The sequence below is a fragment of the Podarcis filfolensis genome (assembly GCF_964270895.1).
Source record: "Podarcis filfolensis genome assembly, chromosome: 16".
Classification (NCBI taxonomy): Eukaryota; Metazoa; Chordata; class Lepidosauria; order Squamata; family Lacertidae; genus Podarcis; species Podarcis filfolensis.
In genome coordinates this window covers 17,911,702-17,932,420 of record NC_139620.1, presented here as the reverse complement: position 1 = coordinate 17,932,420, position 20,719 = coordinate 17,911,702, and the positions used below count along the sequence as shown (strand labels likewise).

At 46.2% G+C, this 20,719-nt stretch overlaps 1 protein-coding gene across 16 annotated transcripts in view; it reads right to left on the bottom strand.

The window, feature by feature from the left end:
* The window catches only part of SEMA4A (semaphorin 4A), an 80,124-nt gene that overhangs the window by 34,892 nt on the left and 24,513 nt on the right, over positions 1-20,719 (bottom strand). For 14 of the 16 annotated variants that reach the window (XM_083590043.1, XM_083590030.1, XM_083590034.1 and 11 more), the window contains one exon: positions 5,497-5,661. In XM_083590043.1, coding sequence (XP_083446169.1) covers positions 5,497-5,593 — 97 coding nt within the window. In that variant the 5' untranslated portion in view covers positions 5,594-5,661. Of the gene's footprint in view, positions 1-5,496; positions 5,662-9,953; positions 10,081-19,186; positions 19,569-20,719 lie in introns of those variants that run through there. The other 2 variants (XM_083590036.1, XM_083590037.1) reach the window with 2 other exon arrangements.

Below are 20,719 nucleotides of genomic sequence, written 5' to 3'. Positions count from 1 at the left end.
AATAGCCTGGCAAATATGTTGCCATGGGAACTAAATTGCTAGCCAATTGTTTCTGGATACAGGACCATTCCTATTTTTAATGTTCTGAAGCAGCTCTTCTCCTGCCATCTGAAAAGCTGGGGTCCTCCAGGGGTCTGTGCAAAGGGAAGACGGTCCAGACTGAGAACAGACACGGAGAGCAGAGTTCGGGGTTCTTAGGGTGCTGGCGGTCACCCTAAAGTCTGATATGGGAGCAGCAGACATTGGCTGGGTGCCTCCATCCCCTCCACACAACTAGTATATCTGTAAATGGCTCTCAGAGTTATAAACTGGCAGCGAGCCCCCAGCTGCCTCATTCCAAAGGGCACCAAGCCTGCGTAAGTGCAGCACCACTGGAATTTAGGAAAATGGGAAGCTGTCTTATACTGAGTCTGTCTGACCATTAGTCTATCTAGCTCAGCATGGCCTACAATGACTGGCAGTGGCTCTCTGAGGTTTCAGGCAGCATTTCTTTCCTAGCAATACTTGGAGATGCTGGGCATTGAAGATGGGACTTTCTGAATGCAGAGCAGATGCTTTACTCCTGAGCTGTGTGGCCCTTCCCAAAGGCATAGCAACTTAGGAAGACCATTGTTCCATGTTCCATCTATCTCAGGACTATCCAAACTGCATCATCATCATCACCATCATCATCATCTATCCAGAATTCCAGACAAGTGATGTTCCTAGCTTTGCAAGTACTGTAAATGCCAGGGATTGAAACTAGGAGCTTCTGCATGCAGTGGAGGTATTAGATGCTCAGCCCCAGAACTATGGGGTCCATCCCCTCAAAATAAAGTACGGTATGTTTCTAGTCCACGTTTCTGAACAAAAAGGCTGATTTACTGTAAATAGGAAGATTCCTTATACTGGACCTGCCCAATCATCCATCTGGACCGGTCATTCATCCTATTTACTTGACTGGAAGCAGCAATCCTGGGTTTCAGATGGGATCCCTCATAGCACTACTTGGAGATATCAGGGTTTTAAAGCCTGGGACCTTCAGTTGGCTAAACACATATGCTCTCCCATCGAGCCAAGGTCCTTCCCAAAATTTCTCATGCTCTGGAGGTGTGTGCACAATGATATATATATATTAATCTCCACTTTGAGGATTTAGTTTGAGTTGGAAGTTCAGATTATGTAACCCACATTTAAATTAAATAAAAAAACCCCTCTCCCCGACACCCACCCATGCACAAGTGTATTTTTAGGGTCCTTCCCTCCCTCCCCCCTCCCAAAAAACTCACAAGAATTTTGGCCCTAGGCCTGAAACGGTCTTGTGTACATTGGCTTCCAGAGGTTTAAGTGCACTTAGTTTGCATTGGACAGCCTCCATGGAGTTTCCCTAGGTCCAGGTTGGGTGGGGGAGGGGGGCGTCAAAGTGTGATGACCGAACATCTGCTTTGAATGCACAAGGTTCCAGCTTCAATCTCCAGCATCTCCAGGTAGGGCCAGAAAAGACCACTGCCTGAAACCATGGAGAGCCACTACTAGTCTGTCTTGACAGTCCTGACAACTAGACGGAGCAATAGTCTGATTTTGTGCAAGGCAGCTTCTTATTAAAAGCAGCCCTTTATTCAGAAACATGTGGTCTAGAACCTTGCTTGATTTGGAGGGGAAGAGCCATAGCTCCATGGTACAGGGTTGGACTTAGTCTGCGGCAGCTTCCTCTCTAGTCCACAGCCAGCCCCTGCCCACTTTTCTCTTTCTGACCCACTCCAGTCTCCATCTCACGGCAAAAAACGATCGGAGAGAAGGAATCAATGGGCTGGAGAGGCAGCAGCTGCTGTTTGTTTCCTACACGTCGGCAGCACAGATGTCCGAGTAATTACTGCCGGAAGATGCTGCTTTTACCACACCGGCTCTATTTTGGGTTGACAAAGGAACTGCTGCCACCACTCCGTCTTCCTCCCACCCTCCGGCCGCTTGATAAGTTTCCTTTGCACAGAGCAGTTCAGTGGCCAGAGCTGTGGGCTGCTAAATTAAGCCAGTGTGGAGGAAGGAAGCCCCTCTGCTCACTTGCGTACCACAAACATGCATCTGTATGAGCAATGAGTGTGTAGGCAGAGGATTGGGGCCACTGCTAGCACTACTCAGAGCAGATCTGCTGAAATTCATGGAGCAACGTTGGTCATGTCCATTCATCTCAATGGAGTCTGCTCCAAGAAACCCAATGTGAGCTGAACTAGTCAGACCAGATCCATGGCTTCACATGGCCGGTAAAGCATTCTCCTCAGCAACCTGGTGATGATGCTCTCCAGGTATTGTGTTAATTATTTTATTTATATACTGCCCTTCATCAAAAGATCTCAGGGTGGTTCACAGAATAAAATCACAAGATAAAACACAGTAAATAATTAAATCAAAACAACAAAACAATAGCTCCCACCCCACAGATACAATTAAAAGGCTGTAGGATGTCAATCAGCCAAAGGCCTGGTTGAAGAGGAATGTTTATGCCTGTCGCCTAAAAATATATAATGAAGTAGCCAGGCGAACCTGGGCATTTCCGCCACCCCCCTCACCCAGCTGGATGCCACCATCATCCTAGGAAAAGGAACAATAAGCCAATGGAAGGGCTTTGTGTAAGAACATATGGACACAAGCAGAGCCTGCTGGAACAGGCCAGTGGCCCATCTAGTCCATTGTCCTGTTCCCATGGTGGCCACTCAGATGCCTGTGGGAAATCTGCTGGCAGGACCTGATCCCAAGATCCCTCTCCCTTCCTATGGGATTCAGAACCATTGTTGCCTCCAAACATGGAGGAAGAGCAGAGGTATTGTGGATCCTTATCCTCCATGAATTTGTATGTGGGAGTTTTGGCTGAGGAGGCAAGATCTGGTGGGATGTTAACGCTTAGAGCCCCCACCCCCACTCCACCCCATGCTCAGCTTGTATATATGTGTGAATAAAATTATATCTCCTAAGGACATCCCAGTCTCTGCTGCCCTTCATTCCTAAAGAAATCAAACCCTGGGTAAGCGCCTGGAGTCTCTCACCGCTCCAAGATTGGGGCAGTGTGCAATAGTACCATCTATTCATTTATGACATTTCATTTCATTTCATTTCATTTAGGAAACACTTGCCCTGAAACTTCCCAAAGTGATTTAACAATAAAGACATATCTAAAAACAATGTAAAATCCAATGCAGATGTCGACTGGGATAAAAATTACTTCTCCTCAGCCATTGATGAGTTCAAGGCAGTATGCATGCCTATCTCTCTCTTTCTCTCTGGATGCACACAGCAGCCAACCAGATGCCTCTTCTGGGGAGCTTGAAAGCAAGACCCGAGTGCAAAAGCAGCCATTCTCCCCACTCATGTTCCCCAGCAACTGGGAACCAAAGGCACACCACCTCCAACACAAAGCCATCGGGATTGGACCCTTCAATAACCTTATCCTCTACACAGAGGTGCCAACTTGAATAAAATATTGGGGAGGCCAGGTAAGCCCTGCTCTGCATAATCAATCACAAAACACATCAACTTCGGGAGGGGAGGGCTGGCCACCTCAAATATTTTATTGGAGGGGCCAAAGGAACCTCGGCTCCTAGGAAGAGACTCTCATGCCTCTGTTGATTTGCCCAGCCTCCTTCTAAAGCTGATGGGACACCATTGCATCCTACAGCAGCAAATTCCTTAGTTTGGTCTTCCCAAAGAGATGGGGAACTGCTCCAAGGTCACCTCACTGAGCTTCACGGATTTGAACCTGTTCCAGGTTCACCACTGTCACCACTATGCCACACTGGTGCACAACGAACGTGTATGGACACGGACACATATGAGCTGGTGCATATGGAACCGTGGTGTGGCTGTAGTGGTGAAAATATCAAGGCGGCCCTTGTCTGAATCTGACCTCTGACACCATAAACTCGCCAGCTGGCCTTAGACAGGGGCACTGTCTCTTTGGCCACAGCCACACCATACATTTAAAACAGTTGTGGCTTCCCCTAAATAATCCTGGGAGACATAGTTTATTAAGGGTGCTGAGAGTTGTTAGGAGGCCCCTATTCCCCTCACAGAACTACAGTTCCCAGAGTGGTTTAACAATCCATTCCTCTTCACAGGGAGCTGCGAAAATTGTGGGCAATAAGGGCCTCTTAACTGCTGCTGTCAGTGATTTAACACCCTCTGCCCCTTGACATTCTATGCCCTTTTAAAATGTGTTTTTTTGGGGGGGGTTATTGGGTTGTTGTTGTTTTTATTTTGATTATGTATTTTGTGGTTTTATATTATGATTTTATTCTGTGAACCACCCTGTGGGTATAGGGCAGCATATAAATCCAATAAATAATAATAATAAATAATAATTTAAATGTATGGTATCAGTGGGGCCTATGTTACCTAATTGTGTTAGAAGGGGAGGCCATTTTAAGCACGTTCCTTCGTTTTTTAAATGTGCCCCTCAACTGATTGCTCATTGGAAGAGCACATACATCGTGCCCCAGAATGTTTTGTGAGGACACTTCAGTTGGGCTAATAAAGACATTGCCCTAATATGGTTTTTAGAAATAAGTGTCTTAGCAGTGCCATGGAAAGAAGACATCCCACGCTGCTCTGCTGACATATGAGTCAAGCCTGAGCTGCAAGGCCCAAGCGAAGAAGGGGAGCCAGTGGCAGTTTAGCCTGGCCTGTTTGCCCCCCTTCTGGAGAGCCAAACCTCTGTCCTCCCACTGTGACAGAGGCTTGGCCTTCAAGGATAATGTCAGGCTACATTCACACAGTACATTTAAAGCACTGTGACACCCCTTTAAACAGTCAAGGCTTCCCCCAAAGAATTCTGGGAGCCGTAGTTTGTACAGGGTGCTGAGAGTTGTTAGGAGACCCCTATTCCCCTCACAGAGCTACAGTTCTCAAGAGCAGTTAATGATCAGTCCCTCTTCACAGGGAACTATGGGAACTATGCATAGGGAAAAGACATCTCTGCTGTCAATGCCCCTGTGGTATGTAAACAAACAGAAATGAATCTGACGCGCTAATGATGTGAACGTGCTGATGCAAACAGCTAGAGGAGAAAGAGCCGTGAAATGCCCCAGAGGAACAAACAACTTCACAGCAATCTAAGGCGGCAATGTTGGCACAGCCTTCGTTGGATAGAACCCTAAAAATCCAAAGGTGAGTTTTGAGGAGGTGTTCTGGGAGGCCGCTTCAGTGAGGGAGAGGGCAAGTCATAAGACAAGTACGGCAGAACTGAGTGTCATTGCTGCAGTTGCAAGCCTATCTTTGCCACCATGAGGACTAGAAACCTACTCATGCTTGGTCTGGTTTTTGGAAAGAACTCTACTCAAACCCTGTGTGGAAATTCAGCTCTCAGTACTCATTTCCAAGCTTGCATTCATAAGCAGTTCAATCATTGAAAACACTCATCTCAACCCAGGTTGCCTTCCCTCTTCCAAATCTCCCTCGTTCTCTTTCAAAGCCCCCTTTCAGTATCTCCCCCTGGGTGCTGCTATCCCTGTCCTTCGAGTTACTCACCTTTCCGGAAGGTTAGCCTTGGCATCTGATCTGTGGCCAGAGCAGCCGCAAACATCAAGAGGCAGCCCAAGAGGTGGGAAGACTGTCCGGAGTTCATGGCTGGTTATTAGCAGACGCCAGTAGCTGGGTTGGTTGAGAGTGGCGGAGGGGCAGCTAGCTTGGTAGCTGTTAAAGCAGAAGAGGAGAAAAAAGGAAGTCAGCCACCAGAAAGAGAACGTATTTGGCCAACTGCTTGTCTGGAGCGGAACTGGGTTAGCTGATCAGAAAGCAGATTTCTAAATACTGTGTGCGGTATTTTGCTGCCATGATGGCATCCTCAGAGTGTTTCTGCTTGTGGTTGTTCCAATGAAGCAGGAAGGAAAAGAGGAGGCCTTTCTACACAATGCAACGCAGAGACCACGGCTGGGAATGGAATTAACCAAAGAAGAAAGCAGAATCTTAATTCTGAATTAACTCTGCAGTTTAGACTGGATCTGAAATCAGTTTACCAAAACTACTGTTTTGGTTTGGAAGGAGTGGAGAGACAGTTTCATGGAAGGGGTCTCTCCAGAGCTGGATTACCCAACAGGCAGACTGAGCACGTGCTTAGGGCAACCCCACCCCCAAAATGAGAAACTTTGCAAAAAGCTTGACATTTGATATTTCGAAAAGGAAAACACTAAAGTAGGCATTGTGGGGGAAACCAGAATTGTAAACGAAATCTCCCCCCATTTTTCTGTTCTCTTTTTATTACTCATCCTGAAATAAACCAGGGGACGCCCCACTAATGTAAATCGAACCAGAGTAAGGAAGCCAGATCCTGTCCTGTGTTACACGTGGCATCTGTGCATGTACACTTCAGCACACGTCAGTTTTGTGTCATTTTGAAAAATAAAATTGTATTTCATGGTTTAGTATTGTTTTTATTTATTTTTAATTTTTATTATTTGTACCCCACCCATCTGGCTGGGTTTCCCCAGCCACTCTGGGCGGCTTCCAACAAAGATTAAAAATACATTAAATACATTAAATTTTGAATTACACAGGTTGGGGGGGGTTAAAAATAATCTTTTCATTGGTTAGGACTTCTAAAGGTCTTAATCCAGCCCTGGGTCATAGAATTGTAGAGTTGGAAGGTAACCCCCAGGGTCATCTAGTCCAACCCCTTGCAACGCAGGAATCTTAGCTAAAGCATCCATGACAGATGGCCATCCCACCTCTGCTTAAAAACCTCCAAGGAAGGGGAGTCCACAATCTCCTGAGGGAGACTGTTCTACTGTCAAACAGCTCTTATTGTCAGAAGGTTCTCTCTGTGTCTTCCTTTGGTCCTGTGGCAGTCTTTCTACTACCCATATACAGTGAATTTGTCCAGCTTAGGGACTGGCATGATAGAAGCTTGCACCAAGTAAGAGATCTTTATAAATACAAACACCTTTATCCATAGAGGGACTTCCCATGAAACCTCAAGGCATGCATGTCAATTAACTTCACATTCTTGACAGTCATTTTATCAGCAATAAATCAAGCAAAGATATAGCACTGAGAGAGCTCAGCAGCTTTGAGCTCTTGATGCTAGAATATGAACACAGTACTAAGGGTCTGGTCCCAAAAATATATTCTTTATAAAATGATGAAACAACCAGCTCTTTTTATTTTCTCTGAAACTGCTTTGGAAATGTGATATTGAGCAGTCTATCACACATGAGTGCTGCACTGATATATGGGATAAGCAACTAGTTAAATCAATTTCTGCAATGGCCAGAGAATGCCATTTAAATTGGATCCGTCAGTGGGATCTTACCTCTCTGTGCCTGGCACATATTTCTGGCTCTTAGGGCTATAACTGCTGGAGAGGCTGTGAAGTTAGGTTTTTCTTACATATACCTGTGCTGGGATTGCCCTCACATTGTTTCATATTGGACTGTGATATTTGCCTGAATAAATGCTACAAAGCATTTATCTGCTGTAAATGCAAACAATTATGTGACTCTCACTCTGCAGTTGGCTCTTCTCAGTATATGGGATGGAGAAAATGAGGATTTTGTCTACAAAATGGGGATTTTGTGTACAAACCTTTGATAACTTTCTTTTGATCAGACCAGGTTTCAAATCCCAACTTGGCCATAAAGCTCACTGGGTGGTGATCTTGAGCTAGTGACTGCCTCCCAGCCTAACCTACCTTGCAGGTTTGTTGTGAGGATAAAATGGGAGGGATAAGTATGCATACCATCTTGAACTCCTTGGAAGAGAGGTGGGATACAGATGTAATCAATGATAAATAAATAATAAATAAATTGGCTAAACACACTGTGGAGTATTGTAACGGTGGGGAAATTATCAGTTGCATTAAAACTGGCAGAAGGAAAAGCTAAACTGATGAATTTCTTTGTGGCCTGGCACCATTCCACGGAGTATGTTAGAACACATGGACAGAAAGCAAATCTGTCTCAGGCGTTTCTTAGACAGGCGTTTCTTTGTTCAACCCTGATGCTCTCCTAGAACAGCGGACAAAGGGATCTCAATGCTTTGATAGTACCTGGGCAAATGAAACTGAAATGTTGTAACTGCAGGTACCAATTTTTTTTGGGGGGGGGGAGGGAGAGAGAAGGGATGTTGCTTGCATCTGATTTACTTCAATTTCAGCATTAGCCTTGCATCTTATTTGCCATATTAATGTTTCACACTTTCATGTTTGGAATCTCTCATTCTTCTATAGGGTAAAAACTTTCGCAATAAAAATATGCAGAAAAGAGGAAGACTTAAGGGACAAATTTATCATGCCCTAGGTGAAGATGGCAGGGAGCGGGGAGTTCTGCAAGGCACCAAACAAGGAGGTGCCACTAATCCTGGGACTGTGGGAAAGATCCACTGAAAACAAATGGTAGCAAAAACCTAGGAGGGAATCTGAAGTCATAAGCTTCCCATGTGGTCTGGTACTGGCACAAAATTCAGAGCAGTCTTTGCCACCTGGTGTTCTTCAGCTGTTTTGGGCTATGGCTCCCATCATGGTACAAGAAGGCTGGTTTAAAGCTTATCCACCATAAGCTGTAAATAATGTTTTCTTTCTTTTCTTTTTTTACTTTTTCAATCCTTTATTATTTTTTCAATATTTGGCACAGATGGACTGGACATTCAATACAGTATTGTAAATTCTTTTCATTGTTGGCAAACCAGTGACCAAAAATGCTTAGGAATTGCATCGGACCACAAGGGTATTTGCGAAATCAGAGGGAGTAATTTGCCTTCTTGTTTCTTAAAGATTCCTGCACTGCAGAGGGTTGGACTGGACGATCCTTGTGGTCCCTTCCAACTCTACAATTCTGTGATTCTGTAAACAATAGAGGGGTACCAGGTGCTGGAGAAAGTCTCCCGCATTTTACCTGCTCCAGCCAGTTTACTTAGAGCAAACAGGAAGAGAGGTAAGGTCAAGCAGGCAGCCTTTCACCTATTGGTTTCTCTGTTCAAACTGGCAACTCCTCCAAAATGATTGGCATATGCCAGGAGATTACTTGAGCATTATGCAGTCCGGCTCATACATCCATGCCTTTGTCTAAGCTGGTCCCCCAATTCTCCTTCTTGGTTTAGGTTGGAGCTTTTTGTCCATCCACTGAAACTTATGCCTTCAGGTGACCAAAGCTTGACACAGATGCTTAGCCAATTAAATTGCCCCTGGAAGGCCCAGAAGTAATCCCAAAGCATCCCAAGGAATTTGCCTTGTGTTGCAAGATTACAACGCCCTGTTGGATAATGAAAACAATACTGTAGCATAAGAGCAACCTGTCTGGCAACTCTGGCATTGGCACCTGCCACGTTTATCAAACATGTCCTCAAATTACCTTAATTACAGACAAGTAATTTTATGCAGATGAGCAATGGCCCTGCAGCCCATTATATTTCGCCACTGTGCCTACTAGCAGCCACATGCCCCTGCCTTAAGTCCACCCTTGTCTTCAACTGCTTGGAGCTTTTCCCTTGGAGATGACACCAAGCTGAGCCTTTGCTTCCCTCCAGTCCTATTCCCAACACGCTAGCCTCTACCCCACATGTCGTGTGCCGCCGGCTAGACTATAATCAAATGCACAATCTGACAAAGTGGAATTAAGCCTACAACAGCTCAAGTTGCAAACACAGTAAGCGCTAAGCTCTTGACAAGACACCTTTCCTGCACTGAGTAATTGCATGAATGGGTTCTAGAGTAAACCACGGGTGCAGGAGCCCTGGCCTGGATTGGGACCACAGGGCAAAAGGTCCCCTAGCAGTGGGGCCGGGATTCCAAGCTAGATGGGGGAGTGCACCTGCTAAGAACTCTAAAACCTAAGCAAAATATTAGGGCAATGGTTCCTACAATGTTGCTTATGTGCTTTAATTATTTAAGAAAGGGGTGTACACACAGACAGAGATGCAAATGATGTTAGTAGTAGTAGTACCGATGTTGCAAGTCAGATCCAAATTAGCATCTTTCTCCCATCCCATAATACCTTTCAGGCCTGGCCCTTGAAGTGCTGAGTCAACTGCCTGTCCCTCCTCCTCCTGCTGCTGCTGCTCTGGGTGTTACAGAGATCAACCTCAGAAGCCGGCAGGTGACAAGTGGCTGACAGAGGCAGGACAGGCTGGTGATAAGGTCCAGCCAGAGCCGAGTCATCCTCATTTCCTGGCATTGCCAGAGCCCGCCTGCAAGGGTCAGCTGCTTCTTCTTTGCTGAGCCTCAGCAGCCTTCATATGACTTGAAAGCAGGCAGTGGGGGAAGCCAGCAGTTGTGCAAGGAAGAGCAATGGAAGCCCTGCTACTGGGTGAACGGAAGCAGTCAGCTGGGGCTGCTTCCGACACACCCCTCATTTGCATTTCCTTCCATATTTTGGAGCGCCAGAATTACCCAAGTCTAGTTCCAAAAAGTGACAGTGATGTATTAGGAGCGCATTGTCATTTCATTTTCTGTTTTCAAATTTCGTACGGAACCCTTTTTTTTGCATGGCCAGGTTGCCACACCTTTCCATTCCTAGACCCCTTTTTATGCATCTGTTATACATGAGCATGTTGATATAACAAGTCATGCCCCTTCTTCTTCTTCATCATCATCATCATCATCATCATCTTCTTCTTCTTCTTCTTCTTCTTAATTCTTTGTGTGTCCGTGTCTATTCCTGTCCCTTTCTAAAATTCATTTATTGGTGTGTGTTCTTCTTTTTGCAAATCTATCAAATAATAAAATAAAATCGGGATTAAGGGGTTCAAAGACGGTGGGTAGGTGGGTGGGTGTGCTACGTATGTCTCGGTGGTGTAGTAACGGTGGCACTCACCCTTCTTCAGATAGGAAATTTGGGAGAGGAAGAGAAAGAAATATTCCTATTTTCATGTGAGGAATGTTGGAAGGTATGAACTCTCCCAGCCCTACCTAAAGACGCCATTGGGGTCTGACCCTGGGGCCTTCTGCAGATCGGAATTGCATGCTGTCAGGGAACTGCCATCGGAACTAGAGGAGGTGGCAAGGCTCCACAGCGATGCTGGAGAGGGGCCAAGCAGGGAGAGAGGCAGGTCTCTGGCTGGGGAAGAAAATCAGCGCAACACCAGGGATAGAGGGGGGTCGATGGGGGAAGCAGAGAGGAGGCTCCAGGACTCTTCGCAGGAGACCAGCGAGGAGAGCACAGGTCCTCCGCTGCCCACACCCACCCTGCGCAGAAGACTTCCGCGCAGGGAAAGTAGGCGGCGACTTGGCGTCAAAGAACTTCTTTGCTGGAAGAGGTTCAAGAAACGCCGACTGACGGATTCTGCTAGTGACTGAACAGCCATGGAGTGGATGGCTGTCCAGCGAGAAACGGTTTAACCAGGCAACCTAGCTCAGAGCGGCGGTAACTTACGCATGAGCAACCCCTAAAGCCATTACACATGCGGTTCACATTTCAAAGCAAAGTAATCTAATTTGTACCTCTCAGATTAATATAGGTGGATTGGAATGTAGTTACCCATCAGACTTCTCTCCTGTCAAAAGCCAGGGTTAAGAGGTAAGTCTTCGGCATTTGCTGGAAGCTTTATAATGAAGGTGCCAAACACACTTCTCTGTGGGGAGGAAGTTTCACGATTACGGGCTCCCACAGAGAAGGCCCTCTCCTGGATTAATAATGTTTGGGATTTGACTATAATGAGAAAAATAACATCTTATCTAAGAGCAAGAATCTCGAGTGATTATAGAAGCAAATCATGGGAAAGCTGGTTGCCCTTTATACAACATCACCAATAAAATATTTACCTCCCGCAAAAAAACAAATTTGAAGTTTTTTTAGAAGAAATACTGTAATTTTATGTTGTCCTATTTTCTTGCAGACTACTATACTCTGAAGTAATTTTCACAAGAACAATTTCATTGATTATCGTTAGTACTTGCCAAATGATTTTTTTTTAAGTATTAAAAATGGTTTTTGGTTGCCTTCCAATGATTTGACTTACTTTGTTTTTGTGTTAATTTATTTATTTACAAAGCACACCATTGGAGTTCTGTAACATTCCGTGCTATGACTTTTTCGAGGGGCGGGGAATCTCATACAAAAACTCAGGGTGTCTTCAGGTAAGGTCCTAACCTGAGGCCCTTCCCTTAAACCCTGGCAAGCTGCTGCCAGTCAGTATAAGGCAGTTAGCTTCCTGTGTCCCTATGCTTCACATCAGGGAGCAAGCCAACTGTGGACAGATATCTGTCAGATACCATTCCAAAGGAATTAATCGCACTGCCAGCAAAGAAGAATCTAATAGCCATTGTTAATAAGAGTAAAGGCTGAGAGGTCTTTTTCAGTGTCTGTTAAATCAGTGCCAGATATGTCACATGAAGACCAGCTGACTGTCATATTGTGTTATGTGCTACACAACAGACCAGTTGAACATTTCGTGACCTTCAGAAGCATCAGTTGCCACACAGGGGAGAAACTTCCCTCTGACGGCTCAAAAAACAGGAAAGGCATCAGTCTCCATTGTAGCCAAAGCTATGGCCAAGGCTGGTAGTGCCTATTCAGGGATGCTTTGGTTCCTAACATACCATTGTTGGCTAGTTTGCTGTGAACTGGTGCATGGAAGCAATTTTATTTGGGGTGGATTTGTTCAAGAATGATACAAGTATTTCTCTCCATGAACCGGTCACTGGATGACTCTTAAGAGACTGACTACCAGTTGAATGCCTGGGATGCCCAAATTTGTCTCAGAGACAGAGGCCTACCTAAGGTCCTTGCACCTTTGACAAGGAACTATATCGGTGTCCCCACCCCACCCCAAAAAATCACTTTACCACAATAGCCATAGTAGAAATTACTACATTTTATGCAATCCAAGTGCTCTAAGGGTCCTGCCTGAGGGAGAGATGAGGAGGAAGGGTAAAAAAAAAATGCACACCTATGTGCCGTCATGTTTGATTGCCCCACAAATATGCATCATAAACATCATCGTTGGATAGGTGATTTTGTGCCCCTGGTGGGGCTGGTTTCACCAAACCAGGTACACCTCTGCTCAGGGAGAACAGCAAAGCTATGCACACCATAACAATCTCAAAGCACTAGGGAGAAACAAAGATGATGAATCTCAAAAGGCGGTTGCAAGGATCCTAAAGGGACAGAATGGACACTTTGGAGGCTGGTATTTTGTGTGACATACTTGATCCATTCAGCAGAAGCCACCTAAGCTTCCAAAGTGCTCAAGCTGAGCTTTCACTGCTGTAAACCTACTGGGGAGTCTAGAAAACGTTCCTCAGGAAATAGTGGGGCAGTTCTGACGACAAGACTGGGGGCTGAAGGAACACAAACCAAAAGCAGAAATCAGCCACACACCACAGAAGACATGTGACGATGCTGCCGCCCACAAATTGAAGGCTCATTCAGACTTCTGCTTGTCCCACTGCTTTGCCTGGGAAAGCCCAATCTTTACCACTGAATTGGAGCAAACCTCAACTGGGTTTTCCTAGGGAAAGTGGCAGGGCAACCCAAAAACTCCCCGGATCCGTGCTTTCTAGACACAGGACAAGCGGAAGTGTGGGTGAGATCTCAGTCACAAAACTGTCTTCAGATTCTTCAATCCCTGATGAACTGAAGAGAGCCCCAGAACATCAGAGGAAGGCTTAGGCCAATATTGACAAAGGTTTCCGTGTCCTGACAAAATTTTCACCCCATATGTGCAGACTGAACATCTGTGCGTGAAATACCCAGACAACCTTACAGGAGATTTGAATGAAAGCATTTCAGCCATTGTCAAATTCACATCCTTCTCGGATATTGAGAGAAGAGGCAATGAAAGCAGATGTGGTTGGATTTAGGGCTTTCAGCTGTGATGGAAAATTACTCCCCCAAATGTTGAAACTGCATTGCGTCTGTATTTGAGATGAATGATCCATCACTATCACTATAGTGGAGAATGTTCCTTTTTTAAAAGGATTTTTTTTTTAAAAAAAGAAAGGCTTCTGATCCACCATGTCTCAAGCGCACCTCGCTGCTTTATCCCCTCCTGAGTGCTGCAGAGATTGAATTTGTTAGATCTTTCAATTACGCCGACATGATTCATGACTTTGCCACATCCAAAGCTAGGAAGAGACAGGAGGAAATGCTTAAAAGAAATTAGCGTAGTGAATTATTTATGCTTGGAAAATTTTGATTTGAATATATTTGTTAATTTTTGGTAATTTGTTTTGAGGGCTTCATGATTCGATTTGCTTTTGCAGCAAGTTCAAGCTGTGGTGCTGTCTTATTCCGCTCAGGGCCGCAATACCTAAAAGATCACCTCATTCCATAGAGAGGCAATAGATCATTATGCTCCACAAGATAAAGCCTCCCACAGAAAGCATTTCATCAGGAGGTACCTTCCATATGATGTAGGAATCAGGACTTTAGTGTGCTGACACCAGCAGTGTGCAGCCAGTGGACGTGGGGGGCTAGACAAGTCCCCTAAACGTTCCCGTTAAAAATGTGCATATTAGGAGGAATGCATGGTGCAAACCTGACAAATTTTCATCAATATTTTTTTTAAAAAAAGAAATTCAACTGATGCAGAGTGTGTCCTTTCCATCTTAAGACTGGAAAAACGAGAAACGGAGAGATAAACCTAAACTGGTGTTCCCATCTCTTGAGGAGGCGAGAGGCTGAAGCCAGCCCAGCCCTGTAGGTCCTCTGTTGCAAGCCCCAGCTCTTTCGTCCTGGTCAAACAAATCTGGCAGGTTTTTGAACCACTCCTAAATCTCTGTAGGGAGAAGAGAGTGGGCTGCACATACGCACTGCAGACGAGCAATGCATTTATCATATCACAGCCAACAAAAATATATATCCTTCTCAGGGCTTTCCTCCCCCAGCTGGAACTCATTGGAACTTAGGACAGTACTGGCACCTTTCAGGTGGACACCATTGCCAGGATAAGAGAACAAGGGAGGCGTTCATGGTTCGTTCCAGCATCTCTTCTTCTAGCACTTGTCATTCTTCCCCCAGAATTGAAACAGCACATGGATGGGCTTCCTTCTGCTCTGGGTACCTCTTTTCTTCTCCTGCCCAGCTCCGCTGTTCTTCCCAGGGAACAGACTGGCTCCCCACGTGTCCCCTCAGCCACGCTTCCATCACTCCCTCCTTCTGGTGCTTTCTCCATGCCCATCCTCTTCTCTTTCAGTAAGAGCAGCCCTCCCGCTGAGGCTCTTTCTAGTCAAGCACCGCAGAAACATAAACACACACCAGAGCTCTCGCCATCATCACCAGGGGACATTTTCACCCACAAGGCACCAAACTCCACTTCTGTTTAACATTCACTTGTCGTATGAATGGAGAACTTGAGCTGGGTCAGCAGAATTAGGCTGGGGCCCGTGTCTGAACCCGGGATTGCAGGGAGAGAGAGGGCTGCCTCCCGCCTTATAACAATTAAGACTGTTCATCCAGGTGTTATTGATTCGCAGCATTTATGCCACGTCCCTTAGCCACAAAGGCTCTCAAGAGCAGCTTACAAAAATCACTTCCAAGAGGGTCGCGGCCTGCAGGCTCACAATCTAAAAAGGCATGGCACATGAGGAGAAAGGAATGGGGGGGGGGGGAGCAAGGCTCAAGCACAAGTTTTTGAAGCTACAGCCAATGTCAGTGTGGGTCAGGTTCAGTATCTGTCTTTTGTTGGTGGCTCATATCAAGGCACGAATGCAAGATATAAATGCTTTAAATGTAACGATAATGTACATGTATTAAATCATCCCCACATGGCAACCAGGCTGGTGGAAGATGTAGTTCACAACATCCAGAGGGCAGAAAAGCCATGAATTTCCTGGCCATCCCCTGGAGCTTCTGATACATTGGACAAAACACTTATTCTTGTTATATAGACCCTTTTGCTGCATTAACTACAGTTGCATGTCTACATAAATAGAGTCAGAGAAGCCCAAAAGCAAATGTGAAGCTCAGGTATGTGAAAATACTACATGCATTTTCTCACACTCATCCTTTCTCTCCCTGCTTTCAAACTTTTAACCTTGAGGCAGATATTTAGCCCTGGAAAAAACTTCGGTTCCTTTTGCTGGTGCTGCAAATCTGTCAAGGACTTCTATCAGCCTTTGCCAACCTGGTGCCCTCAGTTGTTTTGGACGGGGGCTTGCAATCCAAAACATCTAGAGGGCACCAGGTTGACAAAGACTGCCCTGTACAGTCCTGGCCAAATGATCCTCTCTGACACTTTCACAAAATGGGAATAACTGTGGTTATTTGGAAGAGAGGAAACATGCCACATTTGGCACATTTCCTTTGCCTCTTATTTCCCTCTCCTCCTACTTGTTCCCATACACTCTGATGCCTGGACTTTGTGGTTATAAAACAACCCTTGTTTTATATTTTCCTTGGGCATTAAATTAAGTGTTAAATCCAGAGGGGAAAAGTTTGGGAGGTCATTGACTCTCCCAGCTGCTTCTGCCAAGCCCAAAACTATCTTGTCTTGTGATTCTGACTTTTTCTGTGCTCAAAGTTCATGAACAGCAGCTGTAAAAAACGCAGCATTCAAAGGATACAAGAAAAGTAGTACACAGCATAATTGCCAATGTACTCAGAAAACAACCCTAAAGAAAAAGCAGTTCTAAACAGCCACAATTATACAGCTTTTTCCCCCAGCTGGGGCAGGGGGCTTACGCATAACATTATGACAAACTCTACAACTGCACTGGGCAAATCTAGAGTATCTGTACTGACATAACTGGGAGCATAAGCAAAGGGGAGCCAGATTCACCATATTTTGGGGCCGTCTGCTTAGTAATAACAAAATTACTGAACAGACGGGCAAATAGTGTGACGCTTCTGAGAAGTGGCGTGCCCACAGTGGGAGCGTGGGTAGGGAGTTTACAGAGCGCAAGCAGAAGTAGGAGAAGGGGGAAATGAGGTTTCTAGATGAAGTCACGTCTGTATTCTACGCCAACCTAGAATAAATTTTACCCTATAGCTCTGTACTAACGGCTACCAAAATACTAGGGCCACATTCACATCATACATTTAAAGCACTTATACACGACTTTGAACAGTCAGGGTCTCCTCTCAAAGGATGATGGGAACTGTAGTTCATGAAGAGTGCTGAGAGTTGTTAGGAGACCTCTGTTCTCCTCACAGAGCTACATTTTTCCAGAGTGGTTTAGCAGTCAATCCTTTTTCATAGGGAACTCCAGGGATTGTAGCTCAGGGAGAGGAATAGGGGGCCTCCTGACAACTCTCCATACCCAGAATTCTTTGGGGGGGGGAGATGCCATGACTGTTTAAAGCAGCATCATAGTAGTATAAATGTATGGTATGAACGTGGCCTAGAATCCCCGCTGCACCCTTAACTTTATACAGAAAGGGAAAGAACCCATATAGATGGATTTTTCTTATTTTCCTCATTTATTAAATTTATACACTGCCCTTCATCCAAAGATCACAGGGCAGTTTACAGGATAAAAACACAAAATACATAAAATAATAACACCCCAAGAAAGAAAAACAGTAACAGCCCCTTCAAAAACATTTTAAAGGTCACAGATGTTTTAATCAGCCATAGGTCTGGATGAAGAGGGATGCTTTCGACAGGCACCAAAAGATATGTAGTGAAAGCGTCAGGCGAGTCTCCCTGGTGAGGGCATTCCACCACAGAAAAGGGCCCTTCTTGTGTTGCCGCCCTCCATACCTCTTGTGGAGGAGGCACACAAAGAAGGGCCTTGGATGCTGATCTCAGGGTCCAGTTCATATGGGGAGAGGCGGCCCTTAGGGTATTGCGGTCCTGAGCCATTTAAGGCTTTATAGGTCACGACCAGCACTTTGAATTGGGCCCAGAAACTATTTGGCAGCCAGTGCAGTTGGGCTAGGAATGGCATTATATGCTCAAACAGTTTTGCACCGGTGAGCAACCTGGCCACCAAATTCTGCACTGGCTGAAGTTTCCGAACCATCTTCAGAGGCAGCCCAATGTACACAGCATTACACATTGCCGTAATGTTACCAGAGCATAGTCTATGCACAGGTTACTAGAGCATAGACAACAGATGGGGCATAGCTAGGCCACCAGCTGAAGCTGATGGAAGACACTCCATGCCCTCAAGGCCATTTGAGCCTCAAGTGACAGCAATGGATCCACATCCACCCCCAAGCTACATACCTGCTCTTTCAGAGGAAGTGTAACCCCATCAAGAGCAGGCCGTCTCCCATCCATCTGGTCTAGGGAACCACCCACTAACAGTGCTTCAGTTGTATCTGGATTGAGCTTCAGTTTATTGACTCTCATCCAGTTCATGACCAAGGCAAAACAATGGTCCACCACATCCACGGCCACAGCTGCAGAAGAAAAGGAGAAGTAGAACTACGTGTCACCAGCATATTGCTGACAATGTACTCCAAAACTCCAGATGACCCCACTCAGTGGTTTCATGTAGATGCAGTTAAACAGCATGGGCGATAAGTTTGAACACTGAGGAACTCCACACTGAAGGCACCATGGGGCTGAATGACATCCCCCAGCATTATCCTCTGGAAATGACCATTTGTCATCACCTCTGACCACTGAGGCTGATGGAAGCTGCAGTCCACAACATCTGGAAGGCCCCAGGAGGACAAAAATGCCACAGTGAAGGGGGACACCAGATGTTTGCTAGGACTAGGAAAAGGGCAGCCCTCCCACCCTCCATTATCATAAGAGCATAAGAAGTGCCTGCAGGATCAGGTCAGTGGTCCATCTAGCCCAGCATCCTGTCCTCACAGTGGCCAATCAGATCTCCAATGGGAAACCCCCAAGGAGGACACGCAAACAAGAGCACTTTCTCCCACCCAACTGGCATTCAGAAGCATTACTGCCTCCGACTGTGGAAGCAGAGCCTGCACTTTGTAGGTGAAAAGGGCTCCCTTGAGGAGGGTGCATTGGCTGCAGCCCCCTCCCACAAATCTCACAGCTGGCTCAGGAAAGAGAGACCATTACTATGAAGCCCAGTCTTCCTCCCATGCCAGACCAAAAGCCACCTAGAACTCAAACCCTGTGACTTGGCAACATGGACAGTGGTGCACCGGGGTCATTTCAGACTCTGGCTTTAAAAGCATGCTCTTGTTTAGATGGCAGCGCACCTTGAAGTGCGGCAGGCCGGCCCTGCCGCATTTGGCGGGCCCTCTTGCTGAGTGGGGCCCTGGACCTCTGCCATAAGTCCTGCCCTGACAGTGCCACCAAACACAAACGTCAAACTTGCACACCCAGCGAAGACTGAGGAAGAGGAGGGGGCATCTGTTACCTTTCCGGGAGGGTGTGGAGGCCAGGCTGCATTTGTGGGCATCCTTCTGTGGAACAGAAAATGAATCCACCCTTTGGCGATGGAGGCCTTGGTTGGCTGGCTGCAGCAATGATGGCTTCTGGGCCAAACCAGTTCTGCAGTAGCCTCTTGGACCGAGGCAGGCAAAGTTCCCCCTCAGCCACAATCTCCCCAGGCAGCTCTCCCAGATGAAGACCTGGCTTCCTGGCTCAAGGAAACTCCAGTCTGTTTTCTTGCAAATAAATGGCTCTCTTCTTCTTCTTCCTCCTCCTCCTCCAGAGCTGTGCCTTTGCTGGAACCCCGTTCCGACTGGAAAGTGCCCAGAATGCTCTCCCCAGAGAGAGCGGGCTGCTGCTGTCACTCGCTGTGAGTCAGGAAACCAGAAAGTCCACCCCATCCTCTCGTTCTCTCTCCTTGGTGGAGCAACACAGGCAGCGAGTCTCAACACATCCAGGGGCCTTTCCTTTGGCAGCAAAGGCGGTGCCCGCCTCACACAAGCTGCTTCGCACACCACTCAAGGAGGGGGATTTTGAGCTGCTTTTGGACTGAGAAGGTTCCCGTGAAGGCCTTCCTGGAGCACTTGGGTGGGTCAGTGCCAGGGGGCAGGTTGCAGACCAAGACTGTTTTCACATTCCTGTTTGCTGTGCATTCACTGTGCTCCTGTGCTCGCAGAATACAATCCAAAATTCATATGTATCCTGTGCTTTGTTCTAAAATACCATAATACCGTTTGACGCATTGTTTCTCAAACCAGCTTCAGAGTGGTTGGAGTCCTTAAGCCATTCCTATTTGGTCTCCAGCCAAAGTGGGAACACCTGTGCAGGGGGGGCAAAGACCTCACCTGCTAAGGTGAGCACCAAAGGAATGATTCTGAGATTAATGAAGCTGTGCTGATGTCAACAGGTTGGGGAAGGGAGAGCTGTGAAATGCACCAGGGGGATGGACAGCTTCAGTGTACTCAAAGGTGGTCACATGAACACACCCCACATCCACCAGATTCCCAGTTCTTGGAGGATTTCCAGCAGTTGTCCCATAAGCATGGAACTCCCTTTCCCTAGAGGGTCCTTCAGAAAGGAAAGCCATTCAGAACTGTTCTCACACCTTCCTGTTTGGCCTGGCATTCAGGTAGTCAACTTTTTTCGCACAGCTTTGTTCGCCCTGCTCCTCTGCCTGCTCCACGCACAAATTCAGCAGGCAAAAGTTTTCCCTGGCATGGCGAGAGGAAGCTATACGAGGAAAAGCTGCACCTGTTTAATATCTGCGAGTGTGTCAAGCTGTTTCAAACAGCACAGGAGCAGAGGCAAGGACAAAAGTTGGCAAGCCAAGGTAACTAGAGCTGAACAAAAATGGTGTGTGTGTTTATTTTCTATAAAAAGAAACCGATCAGGTAAATAAACGAACCATGCATGATCCATCTTCATATGACAGCCTCACCAGGGAGGGGGGAAGTTTGGCTGTATTATTATAACTATTCTTATTTCAAAATGAGAAGACAATAGCGTCACAACTAAGGAT